General features: G+C 36.3%; 1 protein-coding gene across 8 annotated transcripts in view; it reads left to right on the top strand.

Annotated features, from left to right (window-relative positions):
• Positions 1-17,723, top strand: part of SH3BP5L (SH3 binding domain protein 5 like) — a 44,395-nt gene that overhangs the window by 3,178 nt on the left and 23,494 nt on the right. For 5 of the 8 annotated variants that reach the window (XM_074264983.1, XM_074264986.1, XM_074264985.1 and 2 more), the window contains exons 4-8: positions 10,780-10,842; positions 11,384-11,512; positions 12,307-12,468; positions 14,362-14,535; positions 15,414-17,529. In XM_074264983.1, coding sequence (XP_074121084.1) covers positions 10,780-10,842; positions 11,384-11,512; positions 12,307-12,468; positions 14,362-14,535; positions 15,414-15,860 — 975 coding nt within the window. In that variant the 3' untranslated portion in view covers positions 15,861-17,529. Of the gene's footprint in view, positions 1-10,779; positions 10,843-11,383; positions 11,513-12,306; positions 12,469-14,361; positions 14,536-15,413; positions 17,530-17,723 lie in introns of those variants that run through there. The other 3 variants (XM_074264988.1, XM_074264989.1, XM_074264990.1) reach the window with 1 other exon arrangement.

The following is a 17,723-nucleotide window of genomic DNA, read 5'->3' as shown; positions in this document are numbered from 1 at the left end:
GACCCCACTGTTATGGATGTAACTTCTGAGAAGCCACTTAATCACATCTTTGAACATCTGCCTACAAGCATTTTTTTGAGGGACCTCATTATTCAGATTTCTATATAAATGTCATGATAGCCAAAGAAACAGAAGATTAGGTAACTATCCTTAAAATGGTTTTCTTTTTTTTTTTTTTTTTTTTTAAGATAAAACAGATAGTTCTGCTTCCCTTCTCCTTTCTTCCCTCCCTTTCCCTGTTCCCTACTCTCCTTTCACTTTCTTTCCCTTCCCTTTTTTCTCCCCTTCCCATATACTTTTGTGACATTTACTTTTAATTCTTGTGTTAGTAGTTTTTTCAATTTATATAGTTGTAGTTTTCTTGGCTATTTACTCTGTCTTTCTATTCTTTGTATTTATCATATTCATCATTTTGTGTAGCATAGTAATATTTATTTTTATTTATTAGCCTTTCCTCAGTCTTTGTGTAACAGTCTACTGTTATGAATATTTTGGTGTGTATGAGGATTTTTTTTTTTTAATCAACGATCTCTGAGTTAAAAGCTTAGTAATGAAATTGCTAGGTCAGATATTTTAGTCATTTTACAAAATGGCTCTTTCTCTAATATTTTACTGACTGGCAAATGTTAATTGACTTAGATTGTATTGTATGAAATGTGCCAAAATCCCTTAATTCTTTCATGAACTAAGAGAATTTAGGTCCAGTAGTCAAGTGAAAAAAGCCTTGGCCTAAGAGTTGGGAGATCTCTAGGTCTTAATTTCCTCTTCTATGAAATGAAAATTAGACCAGATGATTTTGAGGTTCCTTTTAGCTCTAATGTTATGATTTTTATTCCTAACAACTTAGGCATTTTTACTGAACTAAAGCTAAGTTTCTTTGTTTAGTTTGTAAACTTGGCTTGGGGTCTTCAGATAGGCTTAGAAAAAATATTCTTCTTTTGTAGTTGAATGAGCAGAGCTGCTTAACTCCTTTTGCCTGTTTCCTTGTCTACAGTCAAGAAAGAAACTTTGCTTATTGATGGAGGTTCTCTTGAAAATTCTGCAGAGAAGAGAGCACAACCTTTTGCCTTTCTAAGAAGCTTATCTAAGATTTTATCTCCATCCTTCTATTTATTTTTGTTCCCCTTTAAGCCATGTAGGAGAGATACGTAGATTTCTATAGCTGTCTAAGATTTACAAAGCTGTCAGTTAGGGTAGTACAAGTATTATCTACCCTGCTTTACAAATGAGAAAGCCAAATCTCAGAATATTGTGATTTACCCAGAGTCTCACTTCTACTAAATGTCAGTGACAAATCTTAAGCCCTGATTTCTTTAAGACTAATGTACTCATTATACTATACCAGGCTGCTGTTTACTTATTATATTACCAAAGTAGACTTGTTGCCCAGATGTGTGATTTCATTGGTTTGGTGAACCAAACCATGGAAACTTCTCTATTGCAAACCAGCTACTTGTCTGTAACATAATTTATGAAAATTGCTGAAATACTGGGAGCTTAAGTATTTTGCCAGTAGTCACAGTTTGTTGTTGGTACAATGTATACTCTAGCATTCTAGAGTAGTTTTCTATCTGCTATGAAAGTATGCTTTTTATAGAATTTTACATTTATAAACATATAGAATTTTATCAGTCAAGAAGAAAAAGTATGACAAATCTTTGAAAGAGGAGGTAAGACACTTGACGTGTAACCAGATAAAAGGGCAGGAACCAGTGTTAAATTATATAGCACACATTGAAGGATTTTTGGGAAAGAATGGTCAATTGGAATGGGAAAGTTTTTTTAAGACTTGGTTCAAGGTGAGACTTGAGTTTGCAGTGGAAACTTGCTAGTCACCAAACCTTTCATATAAATTCTTTTTACTTTATCTCAGTATTTTGATCTGAAACAGTTCAGGTATTTTGATATCATGATGGATTATTGATGGTTTGAGATTTAGGTTTGTGGATAGGGAACAATGATCCAGACTAAGTGATTGGTATCCAGTAGCTGATTTTGTTGAAGGTACATTTTAATCCCTTTAAATGTCTCCTGCAGATAATTTTCTTGGACCTGTTTATATGCTTTTACCATAATACCTAATTGGAATGCTCTTCCCAACTTCTCAGACTTTTTTAAACCTTATTTAAGATTTCCTTCTCTAGGTTGTTGTTTATTTATTTCAATTGTGGCTTATTCTTTGTGTCCCTTTTTAAGGTTTTCTTGTCTTAAATTCTGGAGTGGCTTGCTATTTCTTTCTTCTCATTTTGTAAATGAGAAACTGGGTCAGACCGGGAAGTGACGTGCCCAAGGTCACCACAGGTCAGATTTGAACTGAAGAATATGAGACTTCCTGACTCCATATCTTAATTTACTGATCATTGCTTTACTTTCATTCTCATTAGGATTTTAGTAGTCTTTTCCCCTTCCCTCTTTTTGCTGTGTTGCTTTATATGTGTTTACAGTCTTTTTTTTCCGTATTAGTGAGTTTTTCCTCTTTCCTTGGAGAGACCATATCTTTGATTTTATACATTAACCCAGAGTTCAGTGCAAGCTTTTTATACAGAAAATAATCTAATCTTATCCATCTATCTGTCTGTCTGTCTGTCATTCTATCTATACTATTGAATAAGGAACTTCTTTAGAGTCAAATGCCCATGTAATTTGAGGTAATTTATTCTATTTTTTAATTGGTAGAGGGAAATGAGTGACTTAAGCCTTTAGGAATTCACACTATTGTCCTGGCATCCTGGGAATTTGTTTGACCCACTCTAGGGAGGTCAGTCTACTTTGTTGACTCATTGACTAATAAAGTGAGTCAAGTCAGATAGCTTTCTTCATGCATTTCATTTCAGCTGAGTTTCTCAAGAGTTCTCTGCTTGAAAAGTCAAGTGGCATGTGTCACCAAAAGCAAAAAACAATGGCCCTTATAATTAGAGGAATATCACAAGTCATCAGAAATTTCTTGACCCCACTTTATCTTTGCTCTGCCTTCCATTCTGATCTGGCCACCATTCTATTTTTTTGAAGAATAAGCTAGAAATTTGTGATTCAAAAAGGGTATACTAGCCTCCCTGCTCATCTGTTGTCATTATTTTTTTTTTTTTTTTTTAATTTAGTCATATCTCCTATTTTATTCTTTTTTTTTTTTTTTATTATTATATATATATTTTATAATATTATCCCTTGTATTCATTTTTCCAAATTGCCCCCCCTCCCTCTATTCCCTCCCCCCGACGACAGGCAATACCATACATTTTACATGTGTTACAATATAGTCTAGGTACAATACATGTGTGTGAATATCATTTTCTTGTTGCACAATAAACATTAGAATCCGAAGGTACATGCAACCTGGGCAGACAGATATTAGTGCTAACAATTTACATTCGCTTCCCAGTGTTCCTTCTCTGGGTATAGTTATTTCTGTCCATCATTGATCAACTGGAAGTGAGTTGGATCTTCTTTATGTTGAAGATTTCCACTTCCATCAGAATACATCCTCATACAGTATTGTTGTTGAAGTATACAGTGATCTTCTGGTTCTGCTCATTTCACTCAGCATCAGTTGACCTAAGTCTCTCCAGGCCTCTCTGTATTCCTCCTGCTGGTCATTTCTTACAGAGCAATAATATTCCATAACCTTCATATACCACAATTTACCCAACCATTCTCCAACTGATGGACATCCATTCATCTTCCAGTTTCTAGCTACAACAAAAAGAGCTGCTACAAACATTTTGGCACATATATGTCTCTTTCCGCTCTTTAGTATTTCTTTGGGATATAATCCCAGTAGTAGCGCTGTTGGGTCAAAGGGTATGCACAGTTTGATAACTTTTTGGGCATAATTCCAGATTGCTCTCCAGAATGGCTGGATTCTTTCACAACTCCACCAGCAATGTATCAGTGTCCCAATTTCCCCACATCCCCTCCAACATTTGTCATTATTTGTTCCTGTCATCTTAGCCAATCTGACAGGTGTGTAGTGGTATCTCAGAGTGGTCTTAATTTGCATTTCTCTGATCAGTAGTGATTTGGAACACTCTTTCATGCGAGTGGATATAGTTTCAATTTCTTCCTCTGAGAATTGTCTGTTCATATCCTTTGACCATTTATCAATTGGAGAATGGTTCGGTTTCTTATAAATTATGGTCAGTTCTCTATATATTTTGGAAATGAGACCTTTGTCAGAACCTTTGTTTTTAAAAATATTTTCCCAATTTGTTACTTCCCTTCTAATCTTGTTTGCATTAGTATTATTTGTACAGAAACTTTTTAGTTTGATGTAATCAAAATCTTCTATTTTGTGATCAATAATGATCTCTAGTTCTCCTCTGGTCATAAATTCCTTCCTCCTCCACAAGTCTGAGAGGTAGATTATCCTCTGTTCCTCTAATCTATTTATTATCTCCCTCTTTATGCCTAAATCATGGACCCATTTTGATCTTATCTTGGTATATGGTGTTAAGTGTGGATCCATATCTAATTTCTGCCATACTAATTTCCAGTTTTCCCAACAGTTTTTTCCGAATAATGAATTTTTATCCCTAATGTTGGAATCTTTGGGTTTGTCAAAGATTAGATTGCTATAGATGTACCCTTTTTTGTCCTTTGTATCTAATCTGTTCCACTGATCTACCGGTCTATTTCTTAGCCAATACCAAATGGTTTTGGTGACTGCTGCTATATAATATAGCTTTAGATCAGGTACACTTAGACCACCTTCCTCTGAGTTTTTTTTCATTAGTTCCCTTGCAATTCTTGACCTTTTATTCTTCCATATGAATTTTGTTGTTATTTTTTCTAGGTCATTAAAATAGTTTCTTGGGAGTCTGATTGGTATAGCACTAAATAAATAGATTAGTTTGGGGAGTATTGTCATCTTTATTATATTCGCTCGGCCTATCCAAGAGCACTGAATGTCTTTCCAATTATTTAAATCTGATTTTATTTTTGTGGCAAGTGTTTTGTAATTTTTCTCATATAATTCCTGACTTTTCTTTGGTAGATGGATTCCCAAATATTTTATACTCTCAACATTTGTTTGGAATGGAATTTCTCTTTGTATCTCTTGCTGTTGCATTTTGTTAGTGATATATAAAAATGCCGAGGATTTATGTGGATTTATTTTGTATCCTGTCACTTTGCTGAAATTTTGAATTATTTCTAGTAGCTTTTTAGCAGAGTCTTTGGGGTTCTCTAAGTATACCATCATGTCATCCGCAAAAAGTGATAGTTTAATTTCCTCATTTCCTACTCTAATTCCTTGAATCTCTTTCTCGGCTCTTATTGCCGAGGCTAGCGTTTCTAGTACTATATTGAATAGTAATGGTGATAGTGGGCAACCTTGTTTCACTCCTGATCTTACTGGGAAAGGTTGCAGTTTATTTCTATTGCATATTATGCTTACTGACGGTCTTAAATATATACTCCTGATTATTCTAAGGAATAATCCATTTATTCCTATACTCTCAAGAGTTTTTAGTAGGAATGGATGTTGGATTTTGTCAAATGCTTTTTCTGCATCTATTGAGATGATCATATGGTTCTTATTAATTTGATTATTAATATGGTCAATTATATTAATAGTTTTCCTAATATTAAACCAGCCCTGCATTCCTGGAATAAATCCTACTTGATCATAGTGTATTATCTTGGAGATAATTTTCTGAAGTCTTTTTGCTAATATCTTATTTAAGATTTTAGCATCAATATTCATTAAGGAGATTGGTCTATAATTTTCTTTCTCAGTTTTCGATCTACCAGGTTTAGGTATCAGTACCATGTCTGTGTCATAAAAGGAATTTGGTAGGACTCCTTCATCCCCTATTTTTTCAAATAATTTATATAACATTGGGGCTAATTGTTCTTTAAATGTTTGGTAGAATTCACATGTGAATCCATCTGGCCCTGGGGATTTTTTCCTGGGGAGTTGATTAATAGCTTGTTCTATTTCTTTTTCTGAAATGGGACTATTTAAGCAATTTATCTCCTCCTCTGTTAATCTAGGGAGCCTATATTTTTGGAGGAAGTCATCCATTTCACTTAAGTTATCAAATTTATTGGCATAAAGTTGGGCAAAGTAACTCCTTATTATTTCTCTAATTTCCTCTTCATTGGTGGAAAGATCCCCCTTTTCATTTGTAAGACTATCAATTTGATTTTCGTCTTTCTTTTTTTTGATCAAATTTACCAAGGGTTTATCTATTTTATTGGCTTTTTCATAAAACCAACTCTTGGTTTTATTTATTAATTCAATAGTTTTTTTACTTTCAATTTTATTGATTTCTCCTTTTAATTTTTGTATTTCGAGTTTAATTTTTGGTTGGGGGTTGTTGTCATTATTAAAAAGCTTTTATTAAATGTCTAATTTCATGCATATCTAACTGCATAGAGAGCTTGTGCTGCCATTTATATAGGGAAGCAGCATAGTACAATATAAAGAGTGGTGGATTTGGAATCAGAGGACCTGTATTCAGATTCCAACTCTGCCATTTATTACCTGTGTGATGTTGGGCAAGTCACTTAACTTCCCTAGGCTTCAATTCCTCATCTAAAATGAAGGAGTTGGACTACATGATTTCTAAGATCCCTTCTGTCTCATGATCCTAGGCTCTTCTCAATCTTCTCATCTTGCCCCCATGTCTCCTCTCCCCTTTCCCAGCCCTTCACTTTTTCTTTTGTGCCCATGGGTTTAATTGTCATTAAAGATGCCTCCCAGATCTATATTTTTGGTCCTTGCTTCTCTCCAGAATTCCAATCCTGTGTTATCTGGTCTCTTGGCCATTTTGAATTAGATATCTTACTAGGCATATTCAGCATAATAAAGAAAATCTTTCCTCATCAAACTAACCCTCTGAATATCCTTGTTACTATTAAGGACAACGCCATTCTTCTAACGTCTGAGGTTCACAGCCTAGTAATCTTAGATTTCTTATTCTTCCTTACTGCATTTATCTAGTCAGTTGCTATGCTTTGTTGATTCCTCCTCTACAATCTCTATAGCTTTATAATATTTCTTGCTTGCATGCCCTTCTATCCAAACATATAACTACCACCTAGTTCAAGACCTTATTATTTTTCATCAGAATTCTTGCAGTCATCTCCTAATTTGTTTCCTTACCTCAAGTCTGTTCCCTTTTTAATCTGTCATCTATAAAAGTAGCAAAATGATGGTATTCCTAAACTATAGATCCTTCCACATCACTTTCTTAATAAGTTCTTTCAGTTTTTAAGGATGAAATGTATTTTAAGCCCTTTATAACTTGGTTCCAACCTCCCTTGCCATGATAAATTTTACTTTATTTTTCTTTAGGCACATAATGTTCAAACAAAATGGCTTTTTTGCCATTCCTCACAACATTCCATCTCTTGGTTCTGTGCCTTTTTATTTGCTATTCGCCATAACAGAAGAATGTATTTTCTCTTCATTGCCAGAACTCACTTAATTGCCATCTCTTTGAGGCGTTTCCTGTTCTATTCTTCTCAACCATAGCATCCATCCCACTCAGATAACTTCATATTTACTTTTGTGTTGTATGTATTTTGTATTTAAATGTGTGTGTATTATCTTTCTTGATAGTGTAAATTTCATGAATTCAGGTATTTTATAATAGCAGTTTCTAAACAGTGCTTTGCACTCATTTAGGACATAATTAATTTCTTTGTGGATTGATTTAGCAATATTATACTCTTGGCCTGCTCATAGTAGAACAAACACTGAATTATTTTCCTTTCTTTGTAAATGTTTTATTTATTTATTTATTTATATTGCTCAGTGGCTTCCTTAACCTTCCTCTTTAATAAATAGGTACATTTATGCAAAATGAAACAAAACAATTCATTGGCCATATTTGAAAATGCATGCCTTATTTGTAACATGTAATCTACCTCCTTTCTGTCAAAAGATTGAAGTTATCTCTAATAATAACTAAACATGGACAGCACAGAAAAAATAAGGAAAGGGAGAAAGGAGGAAATGGGGAGATGGACAGATCCTAGGATGCTAGGATCATATATTTATTTAGAGTTTGAAGGAAGCAGCTAAGTTCTATATTTGGACTACCTTATTTTATAGATAAGGAACTAAGGCTTAGAGAGGATATATATTTGCGCAATATCACATGGGAAATGAATGACAAAACTATAATCTGAACCTAAGTCCTTTGATTACAAACCCACCACTTTATAAAGTGAAGTCACTGATCACTGCATTGATTCTTAAGTCTTTTGGTGCTGTTTTGATATTGTTTTCAATATTATCTATCTTGTTGATGGTGTGAATTGTTCTCTTGGTTTTGCATACTTTGTTCAGCATTAATTCACACAAATTCATATTTTCTCTGAGTAGTTCATATTTATCTTTACAGTAATCCATTACATTCATACCCATTCTCTAAACACTGGGCATGTCTTTTCTTTTCAGGTCTTTCCTACTTAAAAAATTTTTGTATAAAAGAGAAAGGAGACTTTTTCCTTGTCTTTGACCTCCTTATGGTATATGTCTAATAGTGGTTTTAATCAGTAAGAGTATATACTTTTTAGTGATATTTTTATGATAATTCTAAATATTTTTTCAAAAGGAATGAACCAATTCCTAGTTTCATCAACAGTACATTAGTATATTTATCTTTTGAAAGCCTCTTTAGCATTTATCATTTTCATCTTTTGTTGTTTTTGTCAATCTGATGGATTTGAGATGACACCTCGATTTAAGATGAAATCTCAATGTTTTATTTTGCAATTTTGAGTTGTTTTTCCATTTGGGATGAGGTGTTATCATCTGTTCTTAGTAATAAACAGAAGTTAAGGGTAAACATTTTTAGATGACTCTGGAATCATATTTATTTATGACTTAGGTTTTAACTAAAATTAAAACATTTAAAAAATATCTCTCATTTTTACATTTCTGAATATACCCTTTCCCTTTCTTCTCAATAAAGAATAAAAAAGCAAGAAATTTTTTTAGTGAAATTAATCAATTTATTAATAAAATTTAATAAATTGGTTGTGCTTAATTTTTATAATTACCCAGCATTCGAATATCTTTTGTTTCCCTTTGTGATTATTATTTTTTCCATTTATACCATGTACATATATACATATACACATATACATATAGTTTTCTATTTCTCCTTACTTTACTCTGTATTAGTTCATCTAAACCTTCTTATGCATCATTAAGATTAAAGGAATCTGGGAAAGATTTTTTGCAGAAAGTGGTAATTTAGCAGAAACTTAAGGGAAACCAAGGAAACTAGGAGGTAAAAATGAGAAACAAATTGTAGCATAAGGGAGTGAAGACAGGAGGTGAAATGTCATCTATAAGGAATAGCAAGGAAGTTAGTGTGAAGGGATTGAAAAGTTTGTGGGGGGAAGTAAGTTATAAGAAGATTGGAAAAGTAGGAAAGGTCCAAGTTATCTATACCTTCAAAAACCACACAGGATTTTAGTTTTGGAGGTAACAAGGATTCACTGAGATGTATTCAATAGGATGGTTTTATGATTAGATCTGAATTTTAGGAAACTCAAGTTTTACAGCTGAGTGGAGGATGGATTGGAATGAGGATCAGAAGGAAGAAACCTGAGCAGGTTATTGCAAGTCTGTTTTCTAGCTATGTGGTGATAGGGACTTATACCATGATGGTAACAGTGTTAGAGAAGAGAAAGGACATGTGTGAGAGATGTTACAAAGGTAAGACATGAGTGGGAGAAAGAATGAAAAGTGGGGAATGATACCCAGATTCTTTGTGTGTAGATGGGGTACCTTCAAGCAATAACTGGTAAGTTAGGAAGAGAGGAGGGTTTAAGGGAAAGATGTGTTTTGGACATGTTAAATTTAAGATGTCTGAGGGACCTCCAGGTAGGTAGATGGCTGTTTTACATTTCCTCGACTGTTTCTTTAACCCAGTGGATAGGACACTGGGCTTGGAGTCAGGAAAATCTGGGTTCAGATGTAACTTCAGACACAGTAACTGTGACCCTGGGCAAATCACTTAACCCTATTTTAACATCTGTAAAATGAGCTGGAAAAGGAAATGGCAAACCATTTTACTATCTTTGCAAAGAAAACCCCCAAAGAGGTCACCAAGAATAGAACATGTCTGAACAATGACCAAACAACAACAGAAGCAGCAGCAGCAACAACAATGAAGCCTTCTGTGCCAGTCACTTTTCTGGATACCAGTTTCCTTTTTTTGTTAGTAAAAATAATAATTTCAGCTCTAGATTTATGTCCAGGAAGATTATGAGAAGTATGCATATAAAAATTTGGAAAGGATATACATACACCTCCTCACATGTGAGGGTATACATACTTTATACAAAATATTATCTATATGTAAGAGGCGTATGACTTGTTGCATTTGACAGTAATTTTCTTTGTGATGTGATATGTCAATGTAGGTGAAAATGGGTTAGAAGTCTTAAGACCTTTCCTTTGTTAAACTGGAGACCCTTCCCTCTGTCTTTGAAAGGATGAGATCCCATTGCCTGTTCATAGACATGTATAGATTCCATTTTTTCTGCTCCTTCCCTTGCTTATGGGCAAGATAGGAAATAGAAATAATAGATCTATTTTGGGGAGAGATAATTTTTGACTGATAGGCCTCTTCTATCTGTTTCCCTTTAGTCCACATCTCTGATTGCCATTCTCATTTTTAAGGACTCTTTATGTATGAATATAATAATCTTATTCTCTAAAAAATGCAAAGAAAGTTCTTAATCTTTCAAGATAGGATTTATACCTTTTAAGGGCCTACCTCACTAATCTTTCTTCCTTCGTCTCCCTTTTGACAGGAGGAGCTTGAACACCTGAATCAGGCCAGTGAAGAAATAAACCAAGTAGAACTACAACTAGATGTGAGCGTCTTTTATCTGTCCATCTATCTGATAAATTCCCAGGAATCTGAGAGATCCCTTGTGCAAGGATTAGAATGGAATAGTGGAAAGAGTATTGGAGTTGGAGTCAGAGGACTTGGGTGTCTGTAAAATGAATGGGTTATATTAAATTAACTTTTAGGATCCTTTTCAGCAGCAAATCTGTGATACTATAATAATTGCACTCTGGTTGTCTCTTTTCCTTTGCCTTCTTTATTTGCTTAAATTAAATTGGGGTAGATGAAGGAATGGAGGTAGAAACTTTTTTCCTTCTTTAGCTGCCTTCTATAGAAGACATGGAGATAGCGCTTATTACTATTTTTGTTTCAAACTAAATATTGTATTCCTTTGATCTAGGATAACTTTTCTTGAGTATATACTTCCAACTTGTGTCCATGATATATATATTTTTTTTTTTTTTGGGGGGGGGGATTAAAAGGAAACAGTTTTTAGAATGGGGACTTTTAGTGCAATTAGAGGCGGGAGTATCCAGTCATCTTGACTTCTCATGTTTTGTTTACAGGAGGCCCGGACCACATATCGGAGGATCTTACAGGAGTCAGCTCGAAAGCTCAATACACAGGGTTCTCATTTGGGAAGCTGCATTGATAAGGCCCGGCCATATTATGAGGCACGGAGGCTGGCCAAAGAGGTACAGGAATTGGGTGCTCTATCCTCAGAAGCACATGTTATCATCCCCTGAGCATAAGGATCTTTTTCTGGCTCTGGCCTATGTAGTCTTATTGCATATGTGCACATTTAGTGCCTGTACTTAGTTTTTGGAATGGACTATAATGGGCTGTTGGCCTGTCATTGGGGTAGCTGGGTAGCCTTGGACAAATAGTTTCCCTTCTCTTGGCCTCAATTTTTGATCTATAAAATGAGTAGTTTGGACTAGATGATTTTTAAGGTCTCTTCCTAACTTTTTCTCCTTATATATAGTGTATAGTCACTTCAAAGGGCTTTCCTCACAACACTATGAGGCTGATAGTGTAGGTACTTTTATTCTCATTTTACAGATGAGGAAACTGAGGCTCTGAAAGGTAAATGACTTCCTCATGATCACAATCCTAGAAAGTGTCTGAGGTAGGAATTTAAACCAAATCTTCTGAATCCTAATCTGGTTCTTTATCTACCCATACCACTTTTCTTGCACCTGTCTCTACTTCTTTCATTTCTCCCCGCTCCTTTTTTCTATTTTTCTACAGAAATGTATATCCAATTAGACTCATTGTAGTGAGAAAAAGGAGGACAGTGAGATTGACTTCTCATTTCTTCCGACTCTGTCTCTCTACAGGATATGGGATTGCCGTCCTCTTGGGGCAGACCTAGGGGGAATCTCTACCATATATCTACTTGTCTCATGATGGGCTCTCCCTCAGCCAGGATTTTCTTGGTAGAGGAAGTCTGGGCCCCTTCTGTGACCGCTCCCCACCCTCCCTCCAGGCACAGCAGGAAACACAGAAGGCTGCTCTGCGCTATGAACGGGCTGTGAGCATGCACAATGCTGCTCGAGAGATGGTGTTTGTGGCAGAACAAGGTGTCATGGCTGACAAGAACCGACTTGATCCCACGTGGCAGGAGATGCTTAACCATGCCACCTGCAAGGTAAGGGGTAGTCTGGAGCTTCAATTTTTCCTTCTTTTAATTAAAATTTTTTTTAAAATTTTCTTTAATTCTCATATTTTTTTCCTTTAATTTATAGCTGATTTCCTTTTTTCCTTAAATTCTGTTCCTTACTGTTTTATCAATCCCGTTCTCTATTTCCTTACAGTTGAATTCTTTTTCATGACTTCCCAAGTTTGTCCTCCCTGTTTCAGCTCAGAAAAGCTCTTCACTAATCCCTTATCCTCTTTTGTCAAGCACTCATCCAGGTTATTTCTTTGACCTAAGCTTCTTCATTCATTGCTTTATTACCAGGTTTTTCTTTTCACCATCCACTTCTTTGAGGATTAATTACACACAATTCATCTCTTCCATTATGCATCACTTTAATCCTTATGTATATAGCTTTGTACCTCTTCAGTTACTTAGGTCTTTGTTAGTGAGTTCTTAATTATATTCATGTTCACCAGTCTCTATCAGCAGCTTTAATCTTTCAATCTGTAAGTATTTGAATTAATTTTATGTGCATATTCCATTTTACAGAGAGCATCAAAATTTGGGAAGTACTTTATATACGTTGTCATATTTGATCTTCATCCCTACGTGGTAATGTTATTATTCCTGTTTTAAAGATGAGCAAACAGGCTCAAATTAAATGACTTGCCTAGGATTATCATATGGAAAATAAGTTCCTGAGTCAGAATTCATACTTGGGTCTTAGTGACTTCAGTGCTATTTCCCTTTTACCAAAATGTCTCTCTTTGAGCATATTTGAGCTTACTGACATTTGTGTATCAATTAAATTTTTTTTTTTTTTTTTTTTTTTTGCTGAGGCATTTGGTGTTAAGTGACTTGCCCAGGGTCACACAGCTAGGAAGCTTTAAGTATCTGAGGTCAGATTTGAACTCAGGTCCTCTTGACTTCAGGGCTAGTGCTCTATCAATTACAGCATCTGGCTGCCCCTCAATTAAAATTTTCAAAACACTTTATATTAGTTCATTTGATCCTTATAACAACTGTATAAAAATAGATAGGTATTAGTTCCATTATATACAAGAGAACATTGAAACTTGAGAAGTTAAGTGACATAATTATATAGCAATATTATATAAGTACTGGAGGTAAGCTTTAATATGATCTGAAATCAGAAAAACATGAATTCTAAACCTGCCTTGGTCACTTTTTAGCTATGTGACCCTGTCATTTAATCTGTTTGTCTGTTTCTCACCTATAAAATGTGAGTATTAGTTCCTATTTCTCAGGGTTGCAGTTAGCACAGTGTTTGGCACATAGAAATCCTCACCAGGAATAATAATTAAAAACAAATGTCTTACTGTCGATGTATCAGTAGAATTGTTTAATAACATTATTTTATTGATACTTCCTTCAAGTAGTATAAGTTATAAAAAAGGCTGATATTATTTCACATGTTTTCTGCTATTGGCTCATGTAATCAGAACTAAAAACAAATCAGGTATATAGACAAATAGGGATGGAATAAAATTTGCCTTGACTTTCATTAGGGTTATTACCTTCCCCTGTATTTCCTTACTATGTCTAATATGGGACTCTGTACTCTTTATTCAGTGAAATCTTTCCTTTTTTTTTTTGAGGTTGGGGTTAAGTGACTTGCCCAGGGTCACACAGCTAGGATATGTTAAGTGTCTGAGACCAGATTTGAACTCGGGTCCTCCTGAATTCAAGGCTGGTGCTCTATCCACTGCACCACCTAGCTGCCCCCCTATTCAGTGAAATCTTTAGCACAGAATGATAATTGTACCAGATCTGTCCCTTACAGGTGAGCTTTTGGAGAGAGGTCAGAGAATGAAAGCCTTTGGAGTGATTCTATCTAGTTGTCTTTCTCTTGCTTTGTGTTTTCTGTCCCTTGGGACTCAGGTGAACGAGGCAGAGGAAGAACGTCTTCGGGGAGAGCGGGAACACCAACGAGTGACCAGGTTGTGCCAACAGGCAGAGGCTCGGGTACAGGCCTTGCAAAAAACTCTTAGGCGAGTCATTGGCAAGAGCCGTCCATATTTTGAGCTTAAGGCCCAGTTTAACCAGATATTAGAGGTGAGTTGTCGTGACAGATTGGCATGGGTGAGACTGAGAGGCAGCTAAAGAAGGGGGACATAGAACAAACCTGAAGATAAAATAGTATATGGAGATGAAAGGAAGGGTGAGCTATGAGTTTGTGTTATGAGCAGCATATAGTTTGCTATTCAAGATCATTCAAGAATAAAGTAGGGATTTGGAGGTTTGATCCCAGATGATCATACAAGTGATAGAACTAAATTTAGTGGACATTTACCCTGTGCCAAGGGACGTCTGTGAAGAGTTGAGAAGTGAGAGGAAGAAAATGTAGAATTCTGATGGGCAAAAGAAAAAGGAGAGGAAATGTGAAGAAATGGAGAACCAAGAGGAAAAGATTGATGCATAATCAATAGGAAGGGTAAAAGGGATCCTGAAAAACATAAAGGAAAAGCATAGAAATACCATTAGGAAAGGAGATAACACAGGAGAATAAGGAGAAGGAAAGGACAGAGAAGAGAGGGAAGAGCATATGAAGAAGTCAAAGAAGATTTATGTGATTAAAGGTAGGATTAATGAACAGAGAATTAGGTGAAGAGAATGAGGGAATGAGTAGGGAAGGGGAGGAATGCAGAAAAATTGTTTAGAAAGAGGAGTGTTTGACACACTAATGGGATAGTCACATATTTAAAAGTGGAAGAATTCCTTGAACTTGGTGAGTAAGAAATTACTGAGATGAGAGGAAGGAAGAATGTCAGAAGTGAGAAACTGGTAAAGGAGAGAAGGAATAAAAAGCTAAAGTTGGGAGGGACCTTATTTGAAGCAGAAGGGAATATGAATGAGGGTGGAAGGGAATCAGGAAGACCCTCAAAGTTTTGGGTTGGTGGGGTATCTCATATTTCTATTCTTGCCTCCTTCAGGAACACAAGGCCAAGGTGACTGGGCTGGAACAGCAAGTGTCTCAGGCAAAGACCCGCTACTCAGTTGCTCTGAGAAATCTGGAGCAGATCAGCGAGCAGATCCATGCCCGTCGCAGGGGGTTGCCCCAAGACCCAGTCCGCAGGCGTTCGTCCCCTGTAGGGGCTGAGGCTGGACCTGAGAGTGGGGATAGTGGAGATAGGGTTGAGGGAGCAGAGGGTGGGTATCTGGATGAGAGGGGGACCTTAGAGCCTGGCCCTGCCCCTGATACCTTGAGTCTCTTAAGCCTTCGCACAGTTGCTTCTGACCTCCAGAAATGTGATTCAGTGGAGCACTTGCGGGGCCTCTCGGACCATGCCAGCTTGGATGGTCAGGAGCTAAGTTCTGAGGCGGGGGGAGATCGAGGGAGTGGGAGTCGAGGTCGTCACCAACGAAGCATCAGCTTATAGTTCTCACTTTCCCAAAGATCTGGAAGTATCTCCCCTTTTTGTCCTTGTTCTCACTCAGGGGTTCTTGCAGACTTTTTTGGTCTTCCTTTTTCCTTTGAGTGCTTCTCTATTTTGAAAAGCCCCTTACATCTATCTATTTCCTCTGTCTCTGTAATACTTCTTTATCTTTCCTCACTGTCTCATGCATCTGTCTCTTTATCACTGTTGAAGTTTCACTTCTGCCTTATTCTGAGAGGCTGCTCTCATCAGTCTTTCTTAACTTCTATTACCATTCTCTGTCTTCTTCCCTCTTCATGTTTTTTTCATCTTTTCATTTTTTACTATTTTTGTCTGTCTTTCACTCCCTCTTGGCTTCCCTTCAGGGAATTTAATCTAGAGAGACAGGAAACTGACCGGAGGAGTACTGTTCATAGAAGCTTTGAGTTCTCATTTTCTTTACCTCCTTAGCCTGGTTCTAACAGACATCTTCCACAGATATCATTCCTCTCTTTGAGGTTCTCTTAATAAGATCCCCAGTGCTGCTGGACCCTACTGGGAATTTGTATGTTTTTTGCTCTGTTCCAAACTGTCTCATTTGCAACCCTACATTATAAGTTCATTTACTCAAGATGCCTTTCCCCTAATTTTTAATGACTATTATATAACTCAAAAAAAGTCAGGTCTTGTAGGATAATGGGGTATAAATCTGACATTTCTAACTCTTGTCCTTCCTCCCTCCCTAATCCATATTAGCAGTGAGTGACACCCTAGGTTTCCAGACCACTAATGGTTCATGTAAACAATGGTCCTGTTCCTATTAGAGAGCCTTTGACGACTTCTGATCCTTTTAAGATTGAAAAGGTCTGATGGAGTCTCTAACTTGAGAGATCATTTTGGGAGGGAAGGCGGTGAGTTAGTTGTACAAGCATTAAAATGGCTTCCTTCCATGGTCTTGCCTGTCAAGTGGATGGTGACTCATCTTCTTCCCCAGCTGCCCAATATAGCCAAGGATAGAATTATGAACCACTGGTTATTCATTTTACCATCTTTCCCAAATCATGGGTAGGAAAATAGGTACTATTGGGGCTGGATCCAAGTCCCCTTTCTCTCTTTCTCTCCTATATAAATTTTTATATCCCTCTAGTAGTTTCTTGACTTAGCTGCTATACTATTTCCTTCCCTTTTTCATGTCCTCCCTCTCATCTCCCAGCTATGGAAGATAGAGATTTAAGATGTGGAAATGAAAGCCCTTTATCTTCTTGGATATCAGAGGCTTGGGAGGTCCATCACACCTATAATACACAGTGATCCTTATCCATCCCCAGGCTGTGGGTTGGAGGGGAAATTATTTCCTTCATCCTCTATCTAGTAGACATGGAAAATCATTCTTTTTGACAAGGGGCATAGAGGAATCCATTTGTCTTTGCCCTCATCTATTTTTACCTTACCTCATCAGGTATTTTTCTGCTCTTACCCACCTCTACTAAGCTCATTTCCTGGGAGAAGTAAAGTTTACACTTTAAACCCCTGTTATATGTCACTCCTCCAAGGCAGGGCAAAATAGTCATAATGAAAACTATTGTGTTTGAGGTGACTATTGGGTGGAGGTGGAAGGAAGGTGGGGGAGTGTGTTTGAGAATGGAGGGACTATCAGTCAGGATTTTATTTAAATAAATACCACTGGAATTTCTTCCTGTCTGTTGTCTGTATACGAAGGGAAATGGGAAGAGCTGAGAGGAGAAGGTTGAGGGGGTGTTAACTTGTTTCCTGTCTTCAAACTGTTTTCAAGTTTATCCAGTTTTAGACTTAAATATAGTCTTTATATCTCAGTACCTCCTAAAATTCAGTTTTGTTTTGTAAACCTTGAAGTAACTCATACATAAA

The sequence above is a fragment of the Sminthopsis crassicaudata genome, chromosome 4, assembly GCF_048593235.1.
Source record: "Sminthopsis crassicaudata isolate SCR6 chromosome 4, ASM4859323v1, whole genome shotgun sequence".
NCBI classification, from domain to species: Eukaryota; Metazoa; Chordata; class Mammalia; order Dasyuromorphia; family Dasyuridae; genus Sminthopsis; species Sminthopsis crassicaudata.
This window is presented reverse-complemented; position numbering and strand designations above follow the sequence as displayed.